At 40.0% G+C, this 19,031-nt stretch overlaps 1 protein-coding gene across 9 annotated transcripts in view; it reads left to right on the forward strand.

The window, feature by feature from the left end:
* The window catches only part of LTBP1 (latent transforming growth factor beta binding protein 1), a 444,191-nt gene that overhangs the window by 67,207 nt on the left and 357,953 nt on the right, over positions 1-19,031 (forward strand). For all 9 annotated transcript variants that reach the window (XM_030921070.1, XM_030921073.1, XM_030921071.1 and 6 more), the window contains exon 3: positions 5,263-5,560. In XM_030921070.1, the coding sequence (XP_030776930.1) occupies positions 5,263-5,560 (298 nt within the window). The remainder of the gene's footprint in view (positions 1-5,262; positions 5,561-19,031) is intronic.

The raw sequence follows: 19,031 nt of genomic DNA on the forward strand, positions 1-19,031 counted from the left end.
CCTTAAATCCCAGCATCATTTGGAAAGTAGTGGCTCTATGTTTATATCAGTCGGTCAACCAAGTTTAGGCTCCTATCCCAGGCTACAGAAAGTTCTGCATAAGCCACTTAACTGACCTCACAGCTTATAACCTAGTTGGCAAATAGGAGAGAACTGTAAGAAGTTGACTAGTATGTGGAATGCGAATGATGACAGTGGACAAGAGCCAGATGGTACAAAGGTCGTGGTAGGGGTGGGTGGGTGGTTCTATCAGTCACTTCTCACACTGCTGTAAAGAAATGCCTGAGACTGGGCAATTTATAAAGAAAAGAGGTTTAACTGGCTCATGGTTCTGCAGGCTGTACAGGAAGCATAGCAGCTTGTGCTTCTGGGGAGGCCTCAGGAAACTTCCAATCATGGCAGGAGGCAAAGGGAGAGCAAGGCACATCACATGACTGGAGGCGGAGAAAGAGAGAGGGTGGGGAGGTGCCCCACACTTTTGAACAACCAGATCTCAGAACCACCCACTCACTCACTATTGTGAGAACAGCATGGATGGGATGGTGCTAACCCATTAATGAAAACTCTGCCCCTTAGTCCAGTCATCTCCCACCAGGCCCCACCTCCAACTCTGGGGATTATAATTCAGCAGGAGCTTTGGTAGGACTCATACCAAACCCCATCAGTGGACATTTGGGAGAGACTTCATAGAGAAGGGTGGGCTTGAAGCACTGGAGGTTTTCACTGTGCTCATTGGATTGAGGGGCATGTGTTCCTGCATAGGGCTCCCTCTGGGCAGAGACAAAGAGGTGGGAATCCCAGAGGATGGGTGAGCTTCTGCAGGGGTAGACCAGTGAGAAGCGAGGGTGGAAAAGGGGGTTTGGGTTACATGTAGATGGCCTTAACATTTACATCCATGGTCAGCTAAAATGTGTGGAAAGTTTTTGAATGAAAGGGAAAAAAATGATTCAAAGAGTAGCATTTTAGAAGACTAGTCTGTCCGCAAGCCTGGATTAGGATTTTGTTCCTAACCTACTACTTTTCAGACTTGGCTATATGTTTCAGTCACCTGGGGGGTTAAAAAAGTACTGAAGCCTGGAGCCCTCCCCCTACTCCCAAAGGTTCTGATTTAATCTGTTTGGAGTTAGGCCTGGGTTTGGGGTGTTTTAAAAGCTCCCCAGGTGATTCTAATGTGCAGCTGAGCCTGAGAACCACCACCCAACTCACTGATAAGATCTTGATGTAACCTCCACTCAGCCTCCACTGTGCTGAACCACAGCACAGTGCCGGCCAGGAAAAAGCAGGATCAACTGATGGGGAAAAAAAAAAAAAAATTAAAAAGTACTTCTGGCTGACTGGGGGCAGTGGCTCATGCCTGCAATCTTAGCACTTTGGGAGGCTGAAGCGGGCGGATCACCTGAGGTCGGGAGTTCGAGACCTGCCTGGCCAACATGGTGAAACCCTGTCTCTATTAAAAATACAAAAATTAACTGGGCGTGCATGCCTGTAATCCCAGCTACTTGGGAGGCTGAGGTAGGAGAATCGCTTGAGCCTGAAAGGTGGAAGTTGCAGTGAGCCAAGATTGCGCCACTGCATTCCAGCCTGGGTGACAGAGTAAGACTGTGTCTCAAATAAATAAATAAATAAATAAATAAATAAATAAATAAATAAATAAAATAAAAATAAAAGGTACTCCTGTGACAATATTTATAATATTTAATATTCCACATAGTCCAACACCTTAGTTATAATAACAGTTTTCACATAAATGCTATGAATTTTTGCATTGGCCATGAAGTAGATGGGGACAAATGTGTAGACTTTTGGAAACGTATGGACATGGAAAATGTGTCCAAAATTTGCAATAAAAATGGCAGGATAAAACAAACACTTTTATCGTAGCCAAAAATTCAATTGCCTAAAAGCAATTATAGCGTGAAACACTAAACTTGCAAGTATAAAAATATAAGTCCTCAGAAACTTGCTGCTGGAAGGCCTCGGTTTCCAAATGCTGTATGTCAGTGATTCTCAAACCTGAGTGTGCATTGACGTCACCTGGAGGACAGTCACTGATTGCTGGGCTCCACTTTCAGATTTAGCAGGCGTAGGGCAGCCCAAGGATATGTAGTTTCAAATTTTTCCCAGGTGATACTGCTGGCCTGGGCACCATACTGTGAGAACCACCGGTGCTTGCTGCCATGTAAGAACCACTACTGCATGGGTTCAAATATTGTAGGAAAAAGGTCTTGATAAATGTGATAGAAGGACATAAGTTTTGCTTTTTATGTCAGATGAGGGGCTTCTTTTGGGAGTTAGAGAATCTGTCCTCCTCCAGTTCAAGCCAGCCCCTCCTCATCTGCATGCTCTAGGGGGTACCTGTCTGAGTCTAGGTAGGGTAGGTAGAAGAGAAAACTGTCTTTTCATTCTCCTAATTGTCCTTTTAAAATTTACTACAAAGGGTGGTATTATATATAGCCATAATATTATATAACATGTTCTTTATTTTTCTTCCAGTAGAAAATATTTGTAAGTTCAAAGCATTTTTTAAAATCTTTTATGACTGTCTCCCCACCCCCCTTACCCGACAACATGAAAAATTTGAAGAGTTAAAAAAATTGCTAACCATCCATGTCTTCCTTAAAACAGCTTCTTGCGGCTCATTCTTGGTGGTATGTTTGAGGATGTCAGTCCTTGGCCTCCATCTAGGTGCCAGCTTTTGCATCAAACAGTCTTCCTGGTAGAAGAGACATTTGCAGTGCACCTTGGGAGGGAGGAGAAGCGGAAATCATTCTCAGATGTTAGAAAGAAACATGTTTCTAATTGAAAGCGTGACGAGAGGGCACACATGAAAGTGCCTGGGTGGTGAGCTCAGGCCGAGGCACAGCTTTGAAAGCCCTGCTCAGTCCTTGCTGTGGCCACTTCTGTTCTCGTGGGTGGATCCCATTCCCATTTCTGTGACATTCCAGAAATAACCATGGCTGAGCAGGGACCCAGGACAGCATCTCAGATATAGCAACAAAGTTTGCTCAGTTGGGTCAGGAAAACTCTGATACGTTAGAATCCCGAACTCTAGAAACATAGAGCTTTTGAATTAGAATTCTAGAAGCACAGTGTGGGAACAGCCTTTATTCTCATATTGTGGGGACCATTTTAGGACAAATCGCTGCTGCCCTCCTCATAACCCCCAAACACACACAAGTGCAGAGGCCAAGGTTAAGTGACTTACTCCAAGGTCACCTAGGGAACTGGCTCCATTTTTTTTTTTTTTTTTTTAAAGAATCCTTCCCAACTTTTTGAAAATTTCTCAGCTTGGTATTCTGACACCCAAGGGCCATTTTAGAAAAATCATTACGTGCTGTAATGAATAGGCATCATATTGTAGAAAGATGGGAAAAGTATTTTCTCTCTTTTATAGAAAATCAATAGGTTTCAAGGCTTTTAGGTCTTGGTCTTTTGGATCTTCATAACTGAGTCTCCTGTTGTTTGTTTTGCTTGTCAATTTTGTAATTGCTTTGTGGACTGAAGCTTGTATTGAACTTTATGGGAGACTTGATAGTGTGTTCTGCCTCAGGACCAACAGTTTATGTAAAAGGTGAGATGACAGCAACAGGGCAGCATAATAAATGTATCTGAACAAATAAAGAAGGGACTGAAGGAATCATGGCCATAGGCCTATGACATTACATAATAAAACTTAAGTCAGTAGCATCTACACTTCTTTTTCTTTCTTTCTTTCTTTTTTTTTTTTTTGAGATAGAGTTTCCCTCTGTCATCCAGGCTGCAGTGTGTGACACCATCTCGGATCACTGCAACCTCTGCCCCTCGGGTTCAAGCGATTCTCCTACCTCAGTCTTCCAAGAACTAGAATTACAGGCACCCGCCACCATACTTGGCTAATTTTTGTATTTTTAGTACAGATGAGGTTTCACCATTTTGACCAGGCTGGTCTCTAACTACTGACCTCAAGTGATCTGCCCGGCTCCACCTCCCAAAGTGCTAGGATTACAGGCGTGAGCCACTGTGGCCAGCCAGTAGCATCTAAACTTCTAAGGGACCTTGCCTATCATAAAACCTACTTACTCTACCAATGACCCACAGCCCTGATAACTTTTTTTTTTAAATTTTTTGAGACTGGGTTACATTCTGTTGCTCAGGCTGGAGTGTAGTACCGTGATCATGGTTGCTGCAGCCTCGAGAGCCTCCTGAGTAGCTGGGATTACAGGTGCATGCCACCATGCCCAGCTAATTATTTTTATTTTATTTTATTTTTTGGTAGAGACAGAGTCTCACTGTGTTGCCCAGGCTAATCTCAAACTCCTGGGCTCAAGTGATCCTCCCACCATGACCTCCTAAAGTGATGGGCTTACAGGCGTGAGCCACTGTGCCTGGCCTGATAGCTTTAAAACTCTGCTTGGTCATGAGTGTGGTGATTCAGCGTACATACATCCTCGCAAATAGGGGATGAAGAAGTTGTTTCTTTTTGGTTGCCTTTCATTATTAAATTAGGGATGGTGCATAGCACGCTGGATTTTTATACAAACTAGCAGGTGTATTTTGGGCAACTCTCAACTTCCCTGCCCTTGGTTTTCTCGTTTTCTCATATGTCAAAGAGTTGATTGGACTAAATTTCTGACACAGTCTCTGGAAGATCTGATAGCCTAGACAACATGAGATCTGTAGGAGAGTACTTTTTGGGGTTGGGGATTGGACTGGACCTTTGTTTTTTGCCAACTCTTGGCAAAAAATTTAGGCTTAAAAATTTTAAATTAAATTTTAAGTTAAATGTATATTTAAATTTAAGCCGCAGAGCATAACTTTAAAATAATGGTAGAGCATTTTCTTACGATTTTTCCTGGATTTTCTGATGCATTTCTGGGAAGCAGACACAGTAAAGTGGTTAAGAATGATAGCTTTGGAGCTGGCTCACTTGGTTTCCAATTCCAGCTCTTCTACTTAGTCATAATTATGTGACGTTTAACAAATCACTTAATCTCTGTTTCTGTTTTTTCATCTGTAAAGTGGGCACAATAAAATGTCTACAAAACATGTGGCTGGGAAATTAAATTTGTTTATATATGTTTAAAAAAGTGCCTGTCACATAGGAAGCCATTAATATTAGTTCTTCTCCCCCTCTTCCACCCAACCCCCTCCCCTTCCTCCTTATGAGTGCTCTTGTAGATTTTTATTGGAGATCAAACAACCTGATGCTACTGTTAACCCTTTGGAAAAATTAGAAAGTCTACGATGTTCTTCAAAGCTGTGCCTTCTGTTGTTTTTCTGCAGCTAGCTGTGTTCCGCCATGTCAGAATGGAGGGATGTGTCTCCGGCCTCAACTCTGTGTGTGTAAACCAGGGACCAAAGGCAAAGCCTGTGAAACAATAGCTGCCCAGGATACCTCATCGCCAGTCTTTGGAGGGCAGAGTCCTGGGGCTGCCTCCTCCTGGGGCCCGCCTGAGCAGGCAGCAAAGCATACTTCATCTAAGAAGGCAGACACTCTACCAAGAGTCAGCCCTGTGGCCCAGATGACCTTGACCCTCAAGCCGAAGCCTTCAGTGGGACTCCCCCAGCAGATACATTCTCAGTGAGTGTTTTGAAATTTTGTTTAGCTAAGGATCATCTTAATTACTCTCTTAGATACATTGCTTTAAATCACTGTCCCTTTCCTGCACAATTTGCAGAAATCACTTGGATAGTAATGTCTTTCTTTCCTTTCTTAAGGCTTTACACATTAGGCTTACACATGGAGTCTCTTAAAAACATTTGATATGTGTGTTTAGCCTCTGCGGGAAAATTTACCGTAAGTACAACCCAAGGCAACCGTGAGGATTATAGAGATCAAGATTGGAAGGGAATGATAAAGATAGTTATTTGTGATAAAGTTGTTAGTTTAAAAATTCTGTTTTTGAGGGGGGAGCCGTTTTATAGAGTTTTGAAATAATTAAAAAACAAACAGTGTTATTTTTAAAGTTATCTGGAAAAGGTAAGAACTCAGCTTGCACAGAGAAACTACTCAAATGAAAGGGAGTCCTTGCAAAGAATTTCTCAACCTCAGTAGCAGGTTAAGTGTACCTTCTGTTAACACCATGTTTATCTCCCAGTTGCCGTGTGGGTCCATTTTTGGTGAATGAGCTTGTTTTCTATTTATGGGAACAAGGTTTTTTTTTTTTTCTTAGTGTTAGGAAGTAAGTGCTATTCTGAACAAAATGAGGACTCAGAAGAAAGATTACTCCATTCTCTGAGTTGCATTGCAAGCAGCCACTCAGCTGCACTGGCTTCTTAAACAAATTGTCTCCTCTTAATGAGCTATTCTATATGGATAATAAGATGCAGAATGTACTGCAACTATCACTTGTCATTTGTCTAGGAATGTAAAATACAGGAAGTTCCCAACTTAAGAATGGGCTTGGCGTAGCAGCTCCTTTTTAAGTCACTTGCTTGGAATTTAGAATGCTTCTTCCCTCTGTAGAGACAGCTTCCACATGGTGATTAGGATCCAGTCAGCCCATAGAAGTTATTCAGTCTGTTACTATAGATGAAATTATCCTTATTTCTACTTCCCCTTCGAATAGACCACCTACTGTTTCTGCTGAGTGTGGTATTTTTCATTTCTCCTCCGATTTCCTCCTCAATCTTCAATCCTCTTTTTTTTCTGTTTTTCTTCATTTTTCTGTAATTTCTTCTTGTCTCATAATACTTCAGTTCTATTGTGGTAGCTAGATTTAGGGACTAGTTTGAAATGCTACTTTGCTATTGGAAAACACATTTTGCAGCCCTCAACGAGAAGCAAAGGTAGGTATAGCTAATACTTACTAAGTGCTTACTGTATGCCAGGTACTCTTCCAAATGCTTGTTGTGTATTGTTCACTTAAAATTCACAAGGACCCTATAAGGAAGGTAACATTAAACCCATTTTACAGATGAGAAGACTGAGGTGCAGAGTGGTTAAGGAATTTGTTCAGGGTCCCACAGTTAGTAAGTGAAAGTATTACAATTTAAACGGAGGCAGTCAGGTTTCAGCATCCATGCCCTGAAGGAAGGAGTTGGCAAAAATTTTCTGTAAAGGGGCAGATAATATTTTTAGCTTTGTGGGACATACGGTTTCTGTTGCATCTACTCAGTTCTGCCATTGTAGCACAAAAACAGCCATAGACAGTGTACAAATTAGTGAGTGTGACTGTGTTCTAATAAAACTTTATTTTATGGACATTGAAATTTGAATTTCATATAAATTTCACAGTTCATGAAGTATTATTCTTTTTTTGATTTTTTTCTCAACCATTAAAACACATAAAAATTATCCTTATGGGCCATATGAAAGCAGGCTGTGGGCTGGATTTGGCCCATGAACTGTAGTTTGCTAACTTTTTCTCTAAAGGATAGTAGTGCTTTTTTTGTGTGTGCCAGAACATGAATATAACTATGTGTTCTTGGAATGATATAAAGCTTTGATTATATCATAGCTAGACATCTTCCTTCCAGCATTGTTTTAGATCTTAAAAACAAAAAACAATTCTGTGTTAAACTGTGCTGTGGCGATCAAGAGTCATATTACTGTGAATTGCAATTAGTTTTTTCTAGCATTATGGCTTACATAAACTGTAAAGTAATTTACAAGCAACATTATTCATCTTGAATATCACCATCCACTGTTAGAATTTGACCCTCTATGATGTATATATATGGATTGTTAGTAAGAACCATATGTCGGATGTCAGATAAAGGAACAGTCCATTTTTTTCCTTCCTTTTGGTACCCGCAGTGTAATTTAGACAAGAATGTTGTGAGTCAAAGAGGAGGTTAAGGTTTCAGCTCTGACTCAGCTTTGGTAAAATAAAGACATTAGGCAGTTTGCTTTGGAGATTTCATCTGCAGAATGAAGATGCGTTTTTATGATAGCATTGTTATAGGCGTGTGTATATGGGTGTGCCTACTGGTGTGCTTTTAAGTAAAGAGAAGAGATGAGAAGAGATGGCCTTGGGTGCCATCAATCCTGATATTAATAAACTGTATAGATTGCCCCATTATCTGGTCACTGCAGAGAAGATTAAGATGTACAAGACCCAGTCCTGCTCTTACGGAGATTTTGAAATGACAAATGAGCTATACAAAGGAAGAGACACAATTAGCCCTTTGAGTAATTTAGGTTATGACATAATCACGGTGAGTCATGTTTAATCAAATGGCCAAGGAATCACATATGATAGGTCCATTTTGGCTACTTTTGAGAAATGTTAGAATCCTTAAGTTACCTTTAAGATTGCCTTTGTTAGGGTATTTCAGGTTTTGTGTTTAACCAGTAAAGGAGATTGATTAAGCCTCCTCAAAGTATTCAACTGTATACATAAAATATTTTTTGTATTTGTCTAAAATGCCAAAATATTTAGTGTTACATTCCTTGTGTGGCACGTGAAGTGCTATCAGCTTGATCACTTATTCAATAAGTTTTTATGGAGCATATTTTATGTATGAGGGCACTCTTCTAGGAGCTAAGGACATGTAACACTAGGCAACTAAATAAAATGCCTGCTTTCTTGGAACTTACAGTTTAGAGAGGGAGAGGCAGTTGATAAATGACATAATTAAAATACACATTAGATACTCATAATTGCTGTGGAGAAAATAAAACTGCAGTGGTAGATAGGGCATGCTGGGCTGGTGTGAGGTGGGGAAGAGTGAGGGGTGTGGCAGCTTTAAATAGGCTGCCAGGGAAGACCCTGCTGAGAGGCATTTCAGCAAAGGCCTGCGGTAAGGGCATGAACCCTGCAGATACGCAGGGGTGAGGCGCAGAGGCTTTGAGGCAGGAGTGTGCCTGAGGTGTTTGAGGAACAGCTAGTTTGGTAAAATTGTAGTGTTAAAAGCATATATTTTAGGCAGGTGGGTATAAGATGAATTGATTTTACCTTTGGCTGAATTGGTTTGAGGCAACTTGATTTAGAACCAAATACAAATGAAGTTCCTTAGGAAATCAAAAGAAAGAGCAGTTGTTTCCAGATTTTGAAGTGTTAGTACAGTGGAGTCTAGGGATGGCTCCTTAAAAAAGGTGTCTGTGAGAAGGTGGTTGAATTTGGACACATACAACTGGAGGAGAAGGGTGTATCCAGGGGAGGCAATGATGTGAGGCTAGGTAGCCTGGCATGTTAGTTTTCTTTGGCTATGTAACAAATCACCCCAAAACTTAGCAGCCTAAAATAACATGCATTTATTGACTGACAGTCTGTGTCAGGAATCCAGGGGTTGCAGCCAAGCAGTCAGCAGGGGTGGCAGTCATCTGAAGGCTCGACTGGGGCTGGGGAATCCACTGCCAAGATGGCTCACTTTCATGGTTGTTGGCAGGAGGCCTTAGCCCTGGCACTGGCTGTTGGCAGAAAGCTTCACTTCCTCTCTATGGGACCTCTCTGTAGAGCAGCCTGAGTGTCCTCACAGTGTGGCCATAAGCTTCTCCCAGAGTGAGTGATCCTAGATTAGGGAGAGCAAGGAGAAGGCCACAGTGCCTTTATGGTCTTGGTCTTAAGGATGCCACACCTTCATGTTCACCTTATTCTACTCATTGGAAGTGAGTTGCTAAGTCTAGAACTCACTCAGAGGGAGTAGAAGTATGCTGCACTGCTTAAATGGAGAAATATCAAGGAATTCGTGGACATATTTAAAAATGACCATATTTAGGATATGATTTAATTAGAACTTGATAAAGATGAAGATTAATGGTAATATAAGGTAATATAAAGCTCTGAAGATTGCTTGAAAACCAAGCTACTGACTAAGATGTCAACAAAAACAATTCCTAAAAGACACAAAATAGATAAAAAAGTAATAGATGGAGGTCTTGTAGCTTAAAAAGCCTTAAGAAACACATTAACCAATCACAGTATTTGGATTATGTTTCTGTCCTGATTCAAACAAACTGCTAATAAAAGAAAAAGGCCGGGCGCGGTGGCTCAAGCCTGTAATCCCAGCACTTTGGGAGGCCGAGATGGGTGAATCACGAGGTCAGGAGATCGAGACCATCCTGGCTAACACGGTGAAACCCTGTCTCTACTAAAAAAATACAAAAAAACCAGCCGGGCGAGGTGGCGGGCGCCTTTGGTCCCAGCTACTTGGGAGGCTGAGACAGGAGAATGTTGTTAACCTGGGAGGCGGAGCTTGCAGTGAGCTGAGATCCGGCCACTGCACTCCAGCCTGGGCGACAGAGCGAGACTCCGTCTCAAAAAAAAAAAGAAAAGAAAAAGATAACAATGATGATTTATAGGACAATCATGAACATGCTAACATTGATTGGAAATTTGATGATATAAAGGAACTGTTGATTTTATGAGCTGTGATGATGGCATAGTTATGTTCATAAGGAGGAGAATCATGTTAAAGTATTTACAGATGAAATGATATGATCTGTGAGATTTTATTCAGAATAATCCAGTGGGTTGAGATATAGAGGTAATAAGATTGATTTGAGGTGGTAATTATTGAAGCTAGATGATGGGTACATAGGGGTTTCTTACAAAATTCTTTTTATATTTGTGAAATTTTCTATAATAAAGAGTAATAAAAAGATGAAGTTTCTTATGGTCCTGAGTGTGGTCCTGAGTCTTCAAAAACCTAATGCTATGATATCTCCAAGGATGGAAGAACTTCTGGGATATTCCTTGAAGTATGCCACCTCCTAATTGACAACAGTAACAATAAAACGTAAGCTCATTCCCTTTATTTGGAGTAAAGGGAAAAAAAAATCCCATTATAAAGCTATGCCAGTAGTTAAACACTTTGGGGAGAGAGTTCAAGCTTGTTGCAGTACTGATAGTTATTACTGGGACCTTGTCTGAACTTATTAAAGGATCCAAGGAATTGGTCAGTACTCAAACGGATGATTTCCTTATACGATCTCTCAGACTGTAGGAGGGGACCTTGCTCCATATTGAACCCCCACCTCAACCCCACCAACTCTCTCCCAGCTTTCTCCTCTGCTTTCCTGTACTTACCATTGTCATGACACTTAACAACACAGTCTTTCATCTCTTTGTCCACAGAGGTACGCAGAAAGGCCCCAATCAATGTTTGCTTAACATATGTATATATTTAGCATTTTGCCTGGAGAAAATAAGTGTTAATATAAGTGTTAATAATGTCTAAATCCTTGTCTGTGGATTGTTTCACGAATGCTTTTATTGCAGGCGGTACCCTTTTCTCTTGGAATAATAGTATTTGCCTTTGAAAAGCCCTGAACATTTTGCAGAGTATTTTGCATTCCTTATGGTATGTGGTCTGCCCAACAAGTCCATGAGGTAGGTGAAGGTTTTGATCCTGACTTTATGATGTGGAAAAAAAAAGGCAGTGAATGAAAGTTGAACAAAAGGAACTCACTCCAAGGAGCTCAGCGCTCAATTCATGACACCTTGGGGATGGGATGAGAACTAAACATTTGAACCAATCACTGATTTTATCGTGTTATGCACATTTATTTAAACTTAAAAAGATGGATGTTAAACTGAAATTATATACAGAAAAGTACAAAAATCAAAAGTGTACAGTCTAGTGATGATCCCAAAGTGACATCATGTTCACGTAAGTGCCATCGACATTAAATAGAACATTTCCAGCACCACAAAGCTTCTTGTTCTTAGATTCTGCCATCTTCCTCCTCACCAGAGGGAGCTACTCTCTTAACTTCTAATGCCAGAGGTCAGTTCTGCCTGTGTTTGAACTGTATGTAAATAATACAGTGTGTTTTTTTCACTCAGTATTATATCTGAGGTTCATCTATGCAGTTGTGTGACTACAGCTTGCTCATTTATGTGATACCACCAGTGGTTATCGCATCATGTGAATATACCACAATTCATTATTTATTCTGCTTTTGATGGATGTTTGGATTTTTTTTCAATTTTTGGCTCTTTTTAGCCCAGCTTGACTAAGGTATAATTGACAAATAAAATGGTATGTATTTACAGTATACATGATGTTTTAATATATGTACACAGTGTAAAATGATTACCACAATCAAGCTAATTAATATATCTCTCATCTCACATAGTTACCATTTTTGGTTTGTGGTAAGAACGTTGAAGGTCTGCTCTCTTAGCAAATTACCAGTATATAGTACAGTAGTATTATTTACTATAGTCACCATGCTCTTTGTTAGATCGCCATAACTTAATCATCCTGCATAACTAACATTTTATACCCTTTGGCCATTTTTTGGCTCATAATACTGCTGTATAGGTATGTATATGAGAAAATTCTAGAAGAAGGCCGGGCGCGGTGGCTCACACCTGTAATCCCAGCATTTTTGGAGGCCTAGGCAGGTGGATCATGAGGTCAAGAGATCAAGACCATCCTGGCCAACATAGTGAAACCCCTTCTCTGCTAAAAAAAATACAAAAATTAGCTGGATGTGGTGGCACGCGCATGTAGTCCCATCTACTTGAGAGGCTGAGGCAGGAGAATCGCTTGAACCTGGGAGGCGGAGGTTGCAGTGAGCTGAGATTGTGCCACTGCACTCTAGTCTGGTGACACAGCAAGACTCCGTCTCAGAAAAAAAAAAGAAAAAAAAAGAAAGAAAATTCTAGAAAACCTCTTTGAAATCGTCACCAAGCCCAACTGTATATAGCAGTGTGGTAGTTTGAGAAGGACTTCCTAATCTATGAAAACCACATAAAGTTTGAAGATAACATTAGCTATTGGTCAGACCTATTTTGTTGTTTGAGAAAAACAGACACATGGGGAAAATGGTGAGGTGAGGAAGCGTGTTGAGGAGCTGGAAGCAGGCATTTCTTAATTGTTTCCTCCTGAGACTGACTGCGGAAGAGTAGACCATGGCATGGAGGTGGGAGAGACAAGGACAGAATCGGGGAGGTTACTGCCTCACACTTCTGCTCACACCCCTGGGTCTGTTGGAAACTCAAAGTTTGTATCTAAAAATGGGAGGTATTGGAATAGAGTTTGCTCCCTAATACAATTACAAGAAATCAGGATAATGTTTTGGTGCTATGTAATAATAATAGTTAATATGACCAATTATTCTGTGCCAGACACAATTCTGAGTACTATTTGAGTGTTGTCTCATTTAGTCTCCTCAAAACCATGTGAGAGGCCCAGCGTGGTGGCTCACACCTATAATCCCAGCCCTTTGGGAGGCCGAGGTGGGCAGATCATGAGGTCAGAAGTTCAAGACCAGCCCGGCCAACATGGTGAAACCCCATCTCTACTAAAAATACAAAAATTAGCAGGGTGTGGTGGCGGGTGCCTGTAATCCCAGCTGTATACCAGGAAACCAATTCAAAAAGTCACTGAGTGGAATTAGCAAAACTTTACCTAATCATTCCGGTCACCATCCCAGGCCAGTAAGTAGTTCAGCTATGGCATCCCATTCTTTATGGTACTTGCAGTGAATGACGGGACCCACTTCTTGCATATCTCTGGATGTCGTAAGGGTTTTTCATTGATCAGACCATATTTACTTTTCTGAGTCTTATGTTCTTGACCTTGCAGTGTTGAATCTTCTTGCTCCTTGCACTTAGAATGCCTGTGATAGACATAAGGCATGTCAACAAAGAAAAGGGTGACAGCAAAGTCCAGGCAGCCAGTCTCTTGGGAAAATTACTGGAACTGGTACTATAAATCCAGTTTATGAGCTTGAAATTTCCTAGTACTCATAAGTATTCAATTAAATATTGATATGAACCTTGACACAAGTTTGGCTCAGGTGCTGGTAGAAAGCAAACAGGGACATTCAGACAAACTTTATTTTTCACTTAGAGGTCATACAGTTCTAGAGTAGTGTGAATAATGGAGATAGCTCTCACCAAAACACAGAAGAAATATTTAATCAATATTAGTATCTTTGGATAGAATTTATCCTGGGCACTTGCTCGTTTGAAAGTTATTATTTGTCCAGGCTTGATGGCTCACGCGTGTCATCACAGCACTTTGGGAGGCTGAGGCGGGTGGATCAGCTGAGGTCAGGAGTGCAAGACCAGCCTGGCCAACATGGTGAAACCCTGTCTCTACTAAAAATACAAAAATTAGTTGGGCGTGGTGGCGTGCGTCTGTAATCCCAGCTACTCAGGAGGCAGAGGCAGGAGAATCGCTTGAACCCCGGGAGGTGGAGGTTGCAGTGGGCTGAGATTGTGCCACTGCACTCCAGCATGGGCAACAGTGCAAGACTCCATCTCAAAAGAAAAAAAAAGAAAGTTATTATTTGAGCATAATGAAAAAGAGAACAAAAATTAGGTACAACTTTTCCCTCCAACTTTCCAGAATTTTCAACCAGTACAAACCATCAAGTTTTATAACTGCAAGTGCCCACAGTCACTCAGCAGGGCTGCAGCAGAGTCGTGACTTGAACCCAGGCTTCCTGATCTTTTGTTCCATGTTCTCTTTGCATCGTTTACATGTCATTGTCTGATCTGCTTAACAAAATAATGGAAAAATACTTTGCGCAGTATTTTTGAAGCCCCACATTCAAATAAGAGGCATAAAGGAGTGAAAAATTGTAGTTGTTTTATGAATTGTCAAGTAAACCACTGTTGTTTGACCAGAAATTGTTTATTTTCAAAACAATAACGATTCGCCTAAAATGTATTCTGTTTCATGAAGGAAATGTGACAATCTATGCATTATAGTCAGTTACCAATATAGAGAGCTGTTCCCAAATCTTTAGAATTAGCTGGACTGTCTACTGTAGACACAGAATTTATTTTTTAAAAAACTCTCCTCCAAGGGCTTTTTTGACATGACTCTGATTGCTTTCAGAGCACTGCCTTTTGTTTCTCTGCCTGATGTTGGTGTTTTGCCAAGTAGCTGGTATTTGGAGATTTGATGGACAGCATTCGAAGTGAGGCATCATTCTTCCTTAATTTGTTCAAAGCCTCTTTATGCAGCAGCTAATCCTTCCTAATTATATCTCTAGGAAGGATGTTCTTAACTCAGACAGGAAGATGACATAGACATTTTGAGATTAGGATGCACTTTACTCTGAGAAAAGAAATTTGAAAGGAAACACTCTCCAGTTCCCATTCCTCACTCCCTGGGCACAAACAACCATTTTCCCCTGTCCCATTTGTGAAGCTCTTTTCTCTCTCTCCGCTCCTCTTTCATTCCTGTGGCTCCTATTTATCTCCCGGCTAAATGAAGCTATTTTGAAGGAGTTAAAAAAATTTCAGAAAAAAACCATTTCCATGTAATGAGGCAGGCATTTCACACCTTAATTGCTTTAACGTCTTGAAAGGTGACCTGTGAGTCTAAACAGTTGGAAAATTTAGTGTGCATATTTGAAATACTTTACATAAAGTTGAAACATTTCACAGTCTCCTTGATTAATTTCTTTTTGCCGTGCTGCTTTGTATTAATTTAGTGATTTTTATGTGAAAGTAAATATGTAAATCAGTGACATTATGTTTATTAGATTATTTTCGTCTAATATTTTAAGCAGACTAAATGTGGCTTCTGTCAAATAAGTCTTTAATAAATTGCTGTCTGTGAAGTCTTAGTGGCTTTGAATGGTCTTATGAAGTGTGATCTTATCACCTTATGAAATAATTTTGTGTTTCTTAGTTTTTTTAGTGAAGTTGAACATTTTCCACATTTTTATAAGTCCTTCATATTTTTTATGTGGATAATTAACATCTTCACACTTTTCTGTTACATGTGCTTATAATTTTCTTTAATTTCTAAGAGCTCTTTTCATATTAAAGATTGCTTTTATCAAATATTTAAGAATTCTCCAAGGGAAGATACTTTTATGCAAAGAATATTATTAGTACTCTGAATTTTTTTAAATCAAATTTGGAAGAAACTTCTTAAATTGGATTGTAAAATATCCCCCCTTGTCCATGAGGACAAGAATACAATCTGTAACTCATTGACTCTGTAATTTATTTCACAATTCTTTGGTCTTTTGAGAGGCTTATTGACTTACACCGACATAAATCTTAATATACTACTGAACCCCATCTATAACTTTCCAAGTTCTCTGTGCATTTCTAACTGGGTTGCCTTATCTCTGGTTCACCATAGTGAAGGTAGAATCTCAGTCCTCCTGGCCCCCAGAACACAGATTTTCAGTAGTTGATTCATTCATTCCATCAGCAGATATTTACTGAGTGCCATCCACATACCAAGTATTGTTCTAGGTACTCTAATTGGAGGGATCAGGCTAATGTGTCTGAAAAATAGTGAATAACATAGCATAATACCTAATAAGCTGCTAAACTATGTGGTGCCTTGTATAAATTCTAATGGTGAATAAGGAAGGGGGAGATTGGCAGGGGCTGGAGGATTGGACAAAAGGAACATTGACCAGAGTTGGAAGGACTTGGAAAAGTGAAGGAGAGTCTGACTTTTAAATAAATAACAGGTGGACGATAGGGTGGGAATGATTCTCCTGTTGGGGAATTGATCTCTTTGTGGGGATTGAAGAATAGCAGGAAATGAGATTGGGTGGGCAGGTCCAATTATGGAAAGCCTTGACAGTCAGACAGAGGAGCTCTGTGTGGGGCTCTGAGGAATACAAAGATGGCTCTGATAGTCACTGAAGAAGTGTCAGGCTCACCCTGGAAAGCCAGGTCAGGTGAGGTGCTAAGAGAGTATGAGGGAAGGCCTGGGAGGCTGGCTGGGCAGATGAGAGAAAGGGAGGCCCAGAGGAGCTGGCCCTGTAGAGTGTCTGTCTTTAACAGAGACCTGAGAGGAGAGGGAATCTAATTCCCTTTAAAACAGAAAGGATTCAGACTGCCAGTCAAGAAAACGATTCCTTTGGATTTACGTTAAGGAATCATGTGTTGTCTCATGTTATCTATCTCTCTACCTATGTTAAATGGAATGATGTGTAATCTTTAGGAACAGGAAAGTAGGGGATGTCGTTGAAGGCTTCCTGTTCCTTATTCCACTCTATCCCTAGACCTCAAATTCATCAACCCATAATCAAAACCAGATTTGATTTCCTTTTGTGTTGATCAGACTAACACATCATGCTCTGTAGAATAATCAAGGTCTTTTTTCCTGTTTCAAATGTTCAGGAGTTTTCTACCTTTCTTTATCTTTGTTGGCTTTACAGCTTTGCCATAACTACTTTTTGTTATCTCTACCCCTATCGATATCAACCTCTGTGTATCTTCTCTGTGTTTTTCTTGCTACGCTAGGAGTGATCTACTCACCTATATTCCTCCTCCTTTAGGTGACAGACTACATCTTTGATTATCCTGCATTGGTGAACTGGAAAGGAACCTTGGGTAATCACACACAGGTGTATAATAACCAGCAGGTTGTTAGGCTCTAAATGACTTCCTGACTGGACTGCATTCTCATTTGTTATTATTTAAAATAATATAAGGAACAGTCTGACACAAAAATTGCATATTTATTTGATACTATTAATAAATAAAGCAATTTTTGTTTCAGACTTATATTTGTTTAATTTAGCTATTTAGGTCTAAAGTTGCTAGGAAAGTTTTTGTGATTTGCTTTCTGAAGTAGTGTAGTAACATGCTACTTGATAAAAATAATAGTATTACCTTTCACAGAATCAGAAATGCTTTTCATACCTAGTGAGGAAATGCTATGCTTCTTTTAAAAGACTTGCATATCCATATCAGCTTTTTATGTTCAGATTAATTTAGGATGTTCATAAAAAACTAGGATTTGATCAAGCTCAGCTTTATGTTCAAATTAATTTAGGATGTTCATAAAAAACAAGGATTTGATCAAACTCCATCAGGAAGTCTTTGACAAGAAACCAAAAGAAATGATTGGGACTTTAAATTTCACATGCATTTATTGAATATTTACTGTGTGCCAGGCACTGTGCTAGCAGCCAAACTAAATATTCTTTAGTTTCAGTGAATAGTTGATAACCGGAATGTTTTTTCCTTCTTTTTCTATCATTTCTAGTATAAGTGGGGTTTTTTCCCCCATTTTTAGTAGAGAGCTGTATTTTTATAGGACAAAACATGTAATGCTGTCCCCTCTGTTGATATTAAGTCAAATATTTAATCTGTTCAGTCAAAGCCCAGTTCTGGTGTTAATGGGCCTGGATTCAATTAATTAAAGGATTAACTTACTATATCATTACCTGTGTGCACCAGGCACCCTTCTGAATTGCAGACAGCATGTGGGAAGATTGAACTAAGCTTTAACCTACAACTACAAACCACTTCTAGGTGTTCTCAGGTGTGAACAATCAGATGCGAGTGGGAAAGAGATCAGAAACACTGACAGTAATGGTGCATGAAATAATGGCTCCTATAGAGTGTTAGAAGAAAGGGTTGAGCTGACTATAGTGGGGAAAAAAGGGACTTTTTTTTTTTTTTTTTTTTTAATGTGTGTGATATTCCACAGAAACAGCAATCTGAAAGCTAACTGGCTGCAGCTGAATGGACTTTCTTTTGTATGGAGACGCTGCCTCTAGTGTTTAGGAAAAAATGCACACTAGAAAATAGTGCAACATTATGGTGCCATCTGTCTTGAAAATGAATTATTTTTTATTGTCTGCTTTATAGTAGTTCCCAGACAACGAAAAAACTTCAACCAGCTTTGGTGCTATTTTGCATATGGACAATTTCAGCAGGCAGAAGCCTTTAAAGTTGTATTTCAAAGGGTCTCAGGAGTTATCGATGTGATGTGATGAGACTGTTTGCCATTAAGCCTCTCAAACGCCTACGGCCCAACCCCCTCCCCGGCTCCCTGGGGGGCGGGAGAGCAGATGGAGTCGGCCTTGCACCATTCAGCCTCCTAATTGGGTTTGTGAATAGCTGTTAGGGCATCTTTCTCTCAGATGGCATTTTCTTCTTTAATTCAAAGTTTCACTTTCTCCTTAGCAGCGTTCTGGACTGTTTTTGAGGGAATGATGGCGTGGATACAAAAACCTACAGAGTTAGAAGAATGAGACAAGACTTGAAGGATTGTTCTAAAAAAGAAAGGCTAAAATGCATTTATTTCTCAGAGTTCTTTAGAATAAATTCAAATGAAAAAGAATACTGAAAACATTTTGAGAACCCATGAAAACACTTGTTGGTGTTAATATAATTAAGGTATTTAAGTTTAAATATTTAAAGCTGAATCTTTGA

Source organism: Rhinopithecus roxellana, chromosome 17 (genome assembly GCF_007565055.1).
Source record: "Rhinopithecus roxellana isolate Shanxi Qingling chromosome 17, ASM756505v1, whole genome shotgun sequence".
Classification (NCBI taxonomy): Eukaryota; Metazoa; Chordata; class Mammalia; order Primates; family Cercopithecidae; genus Rhinopithecus; species Rhinopithecus roxellana.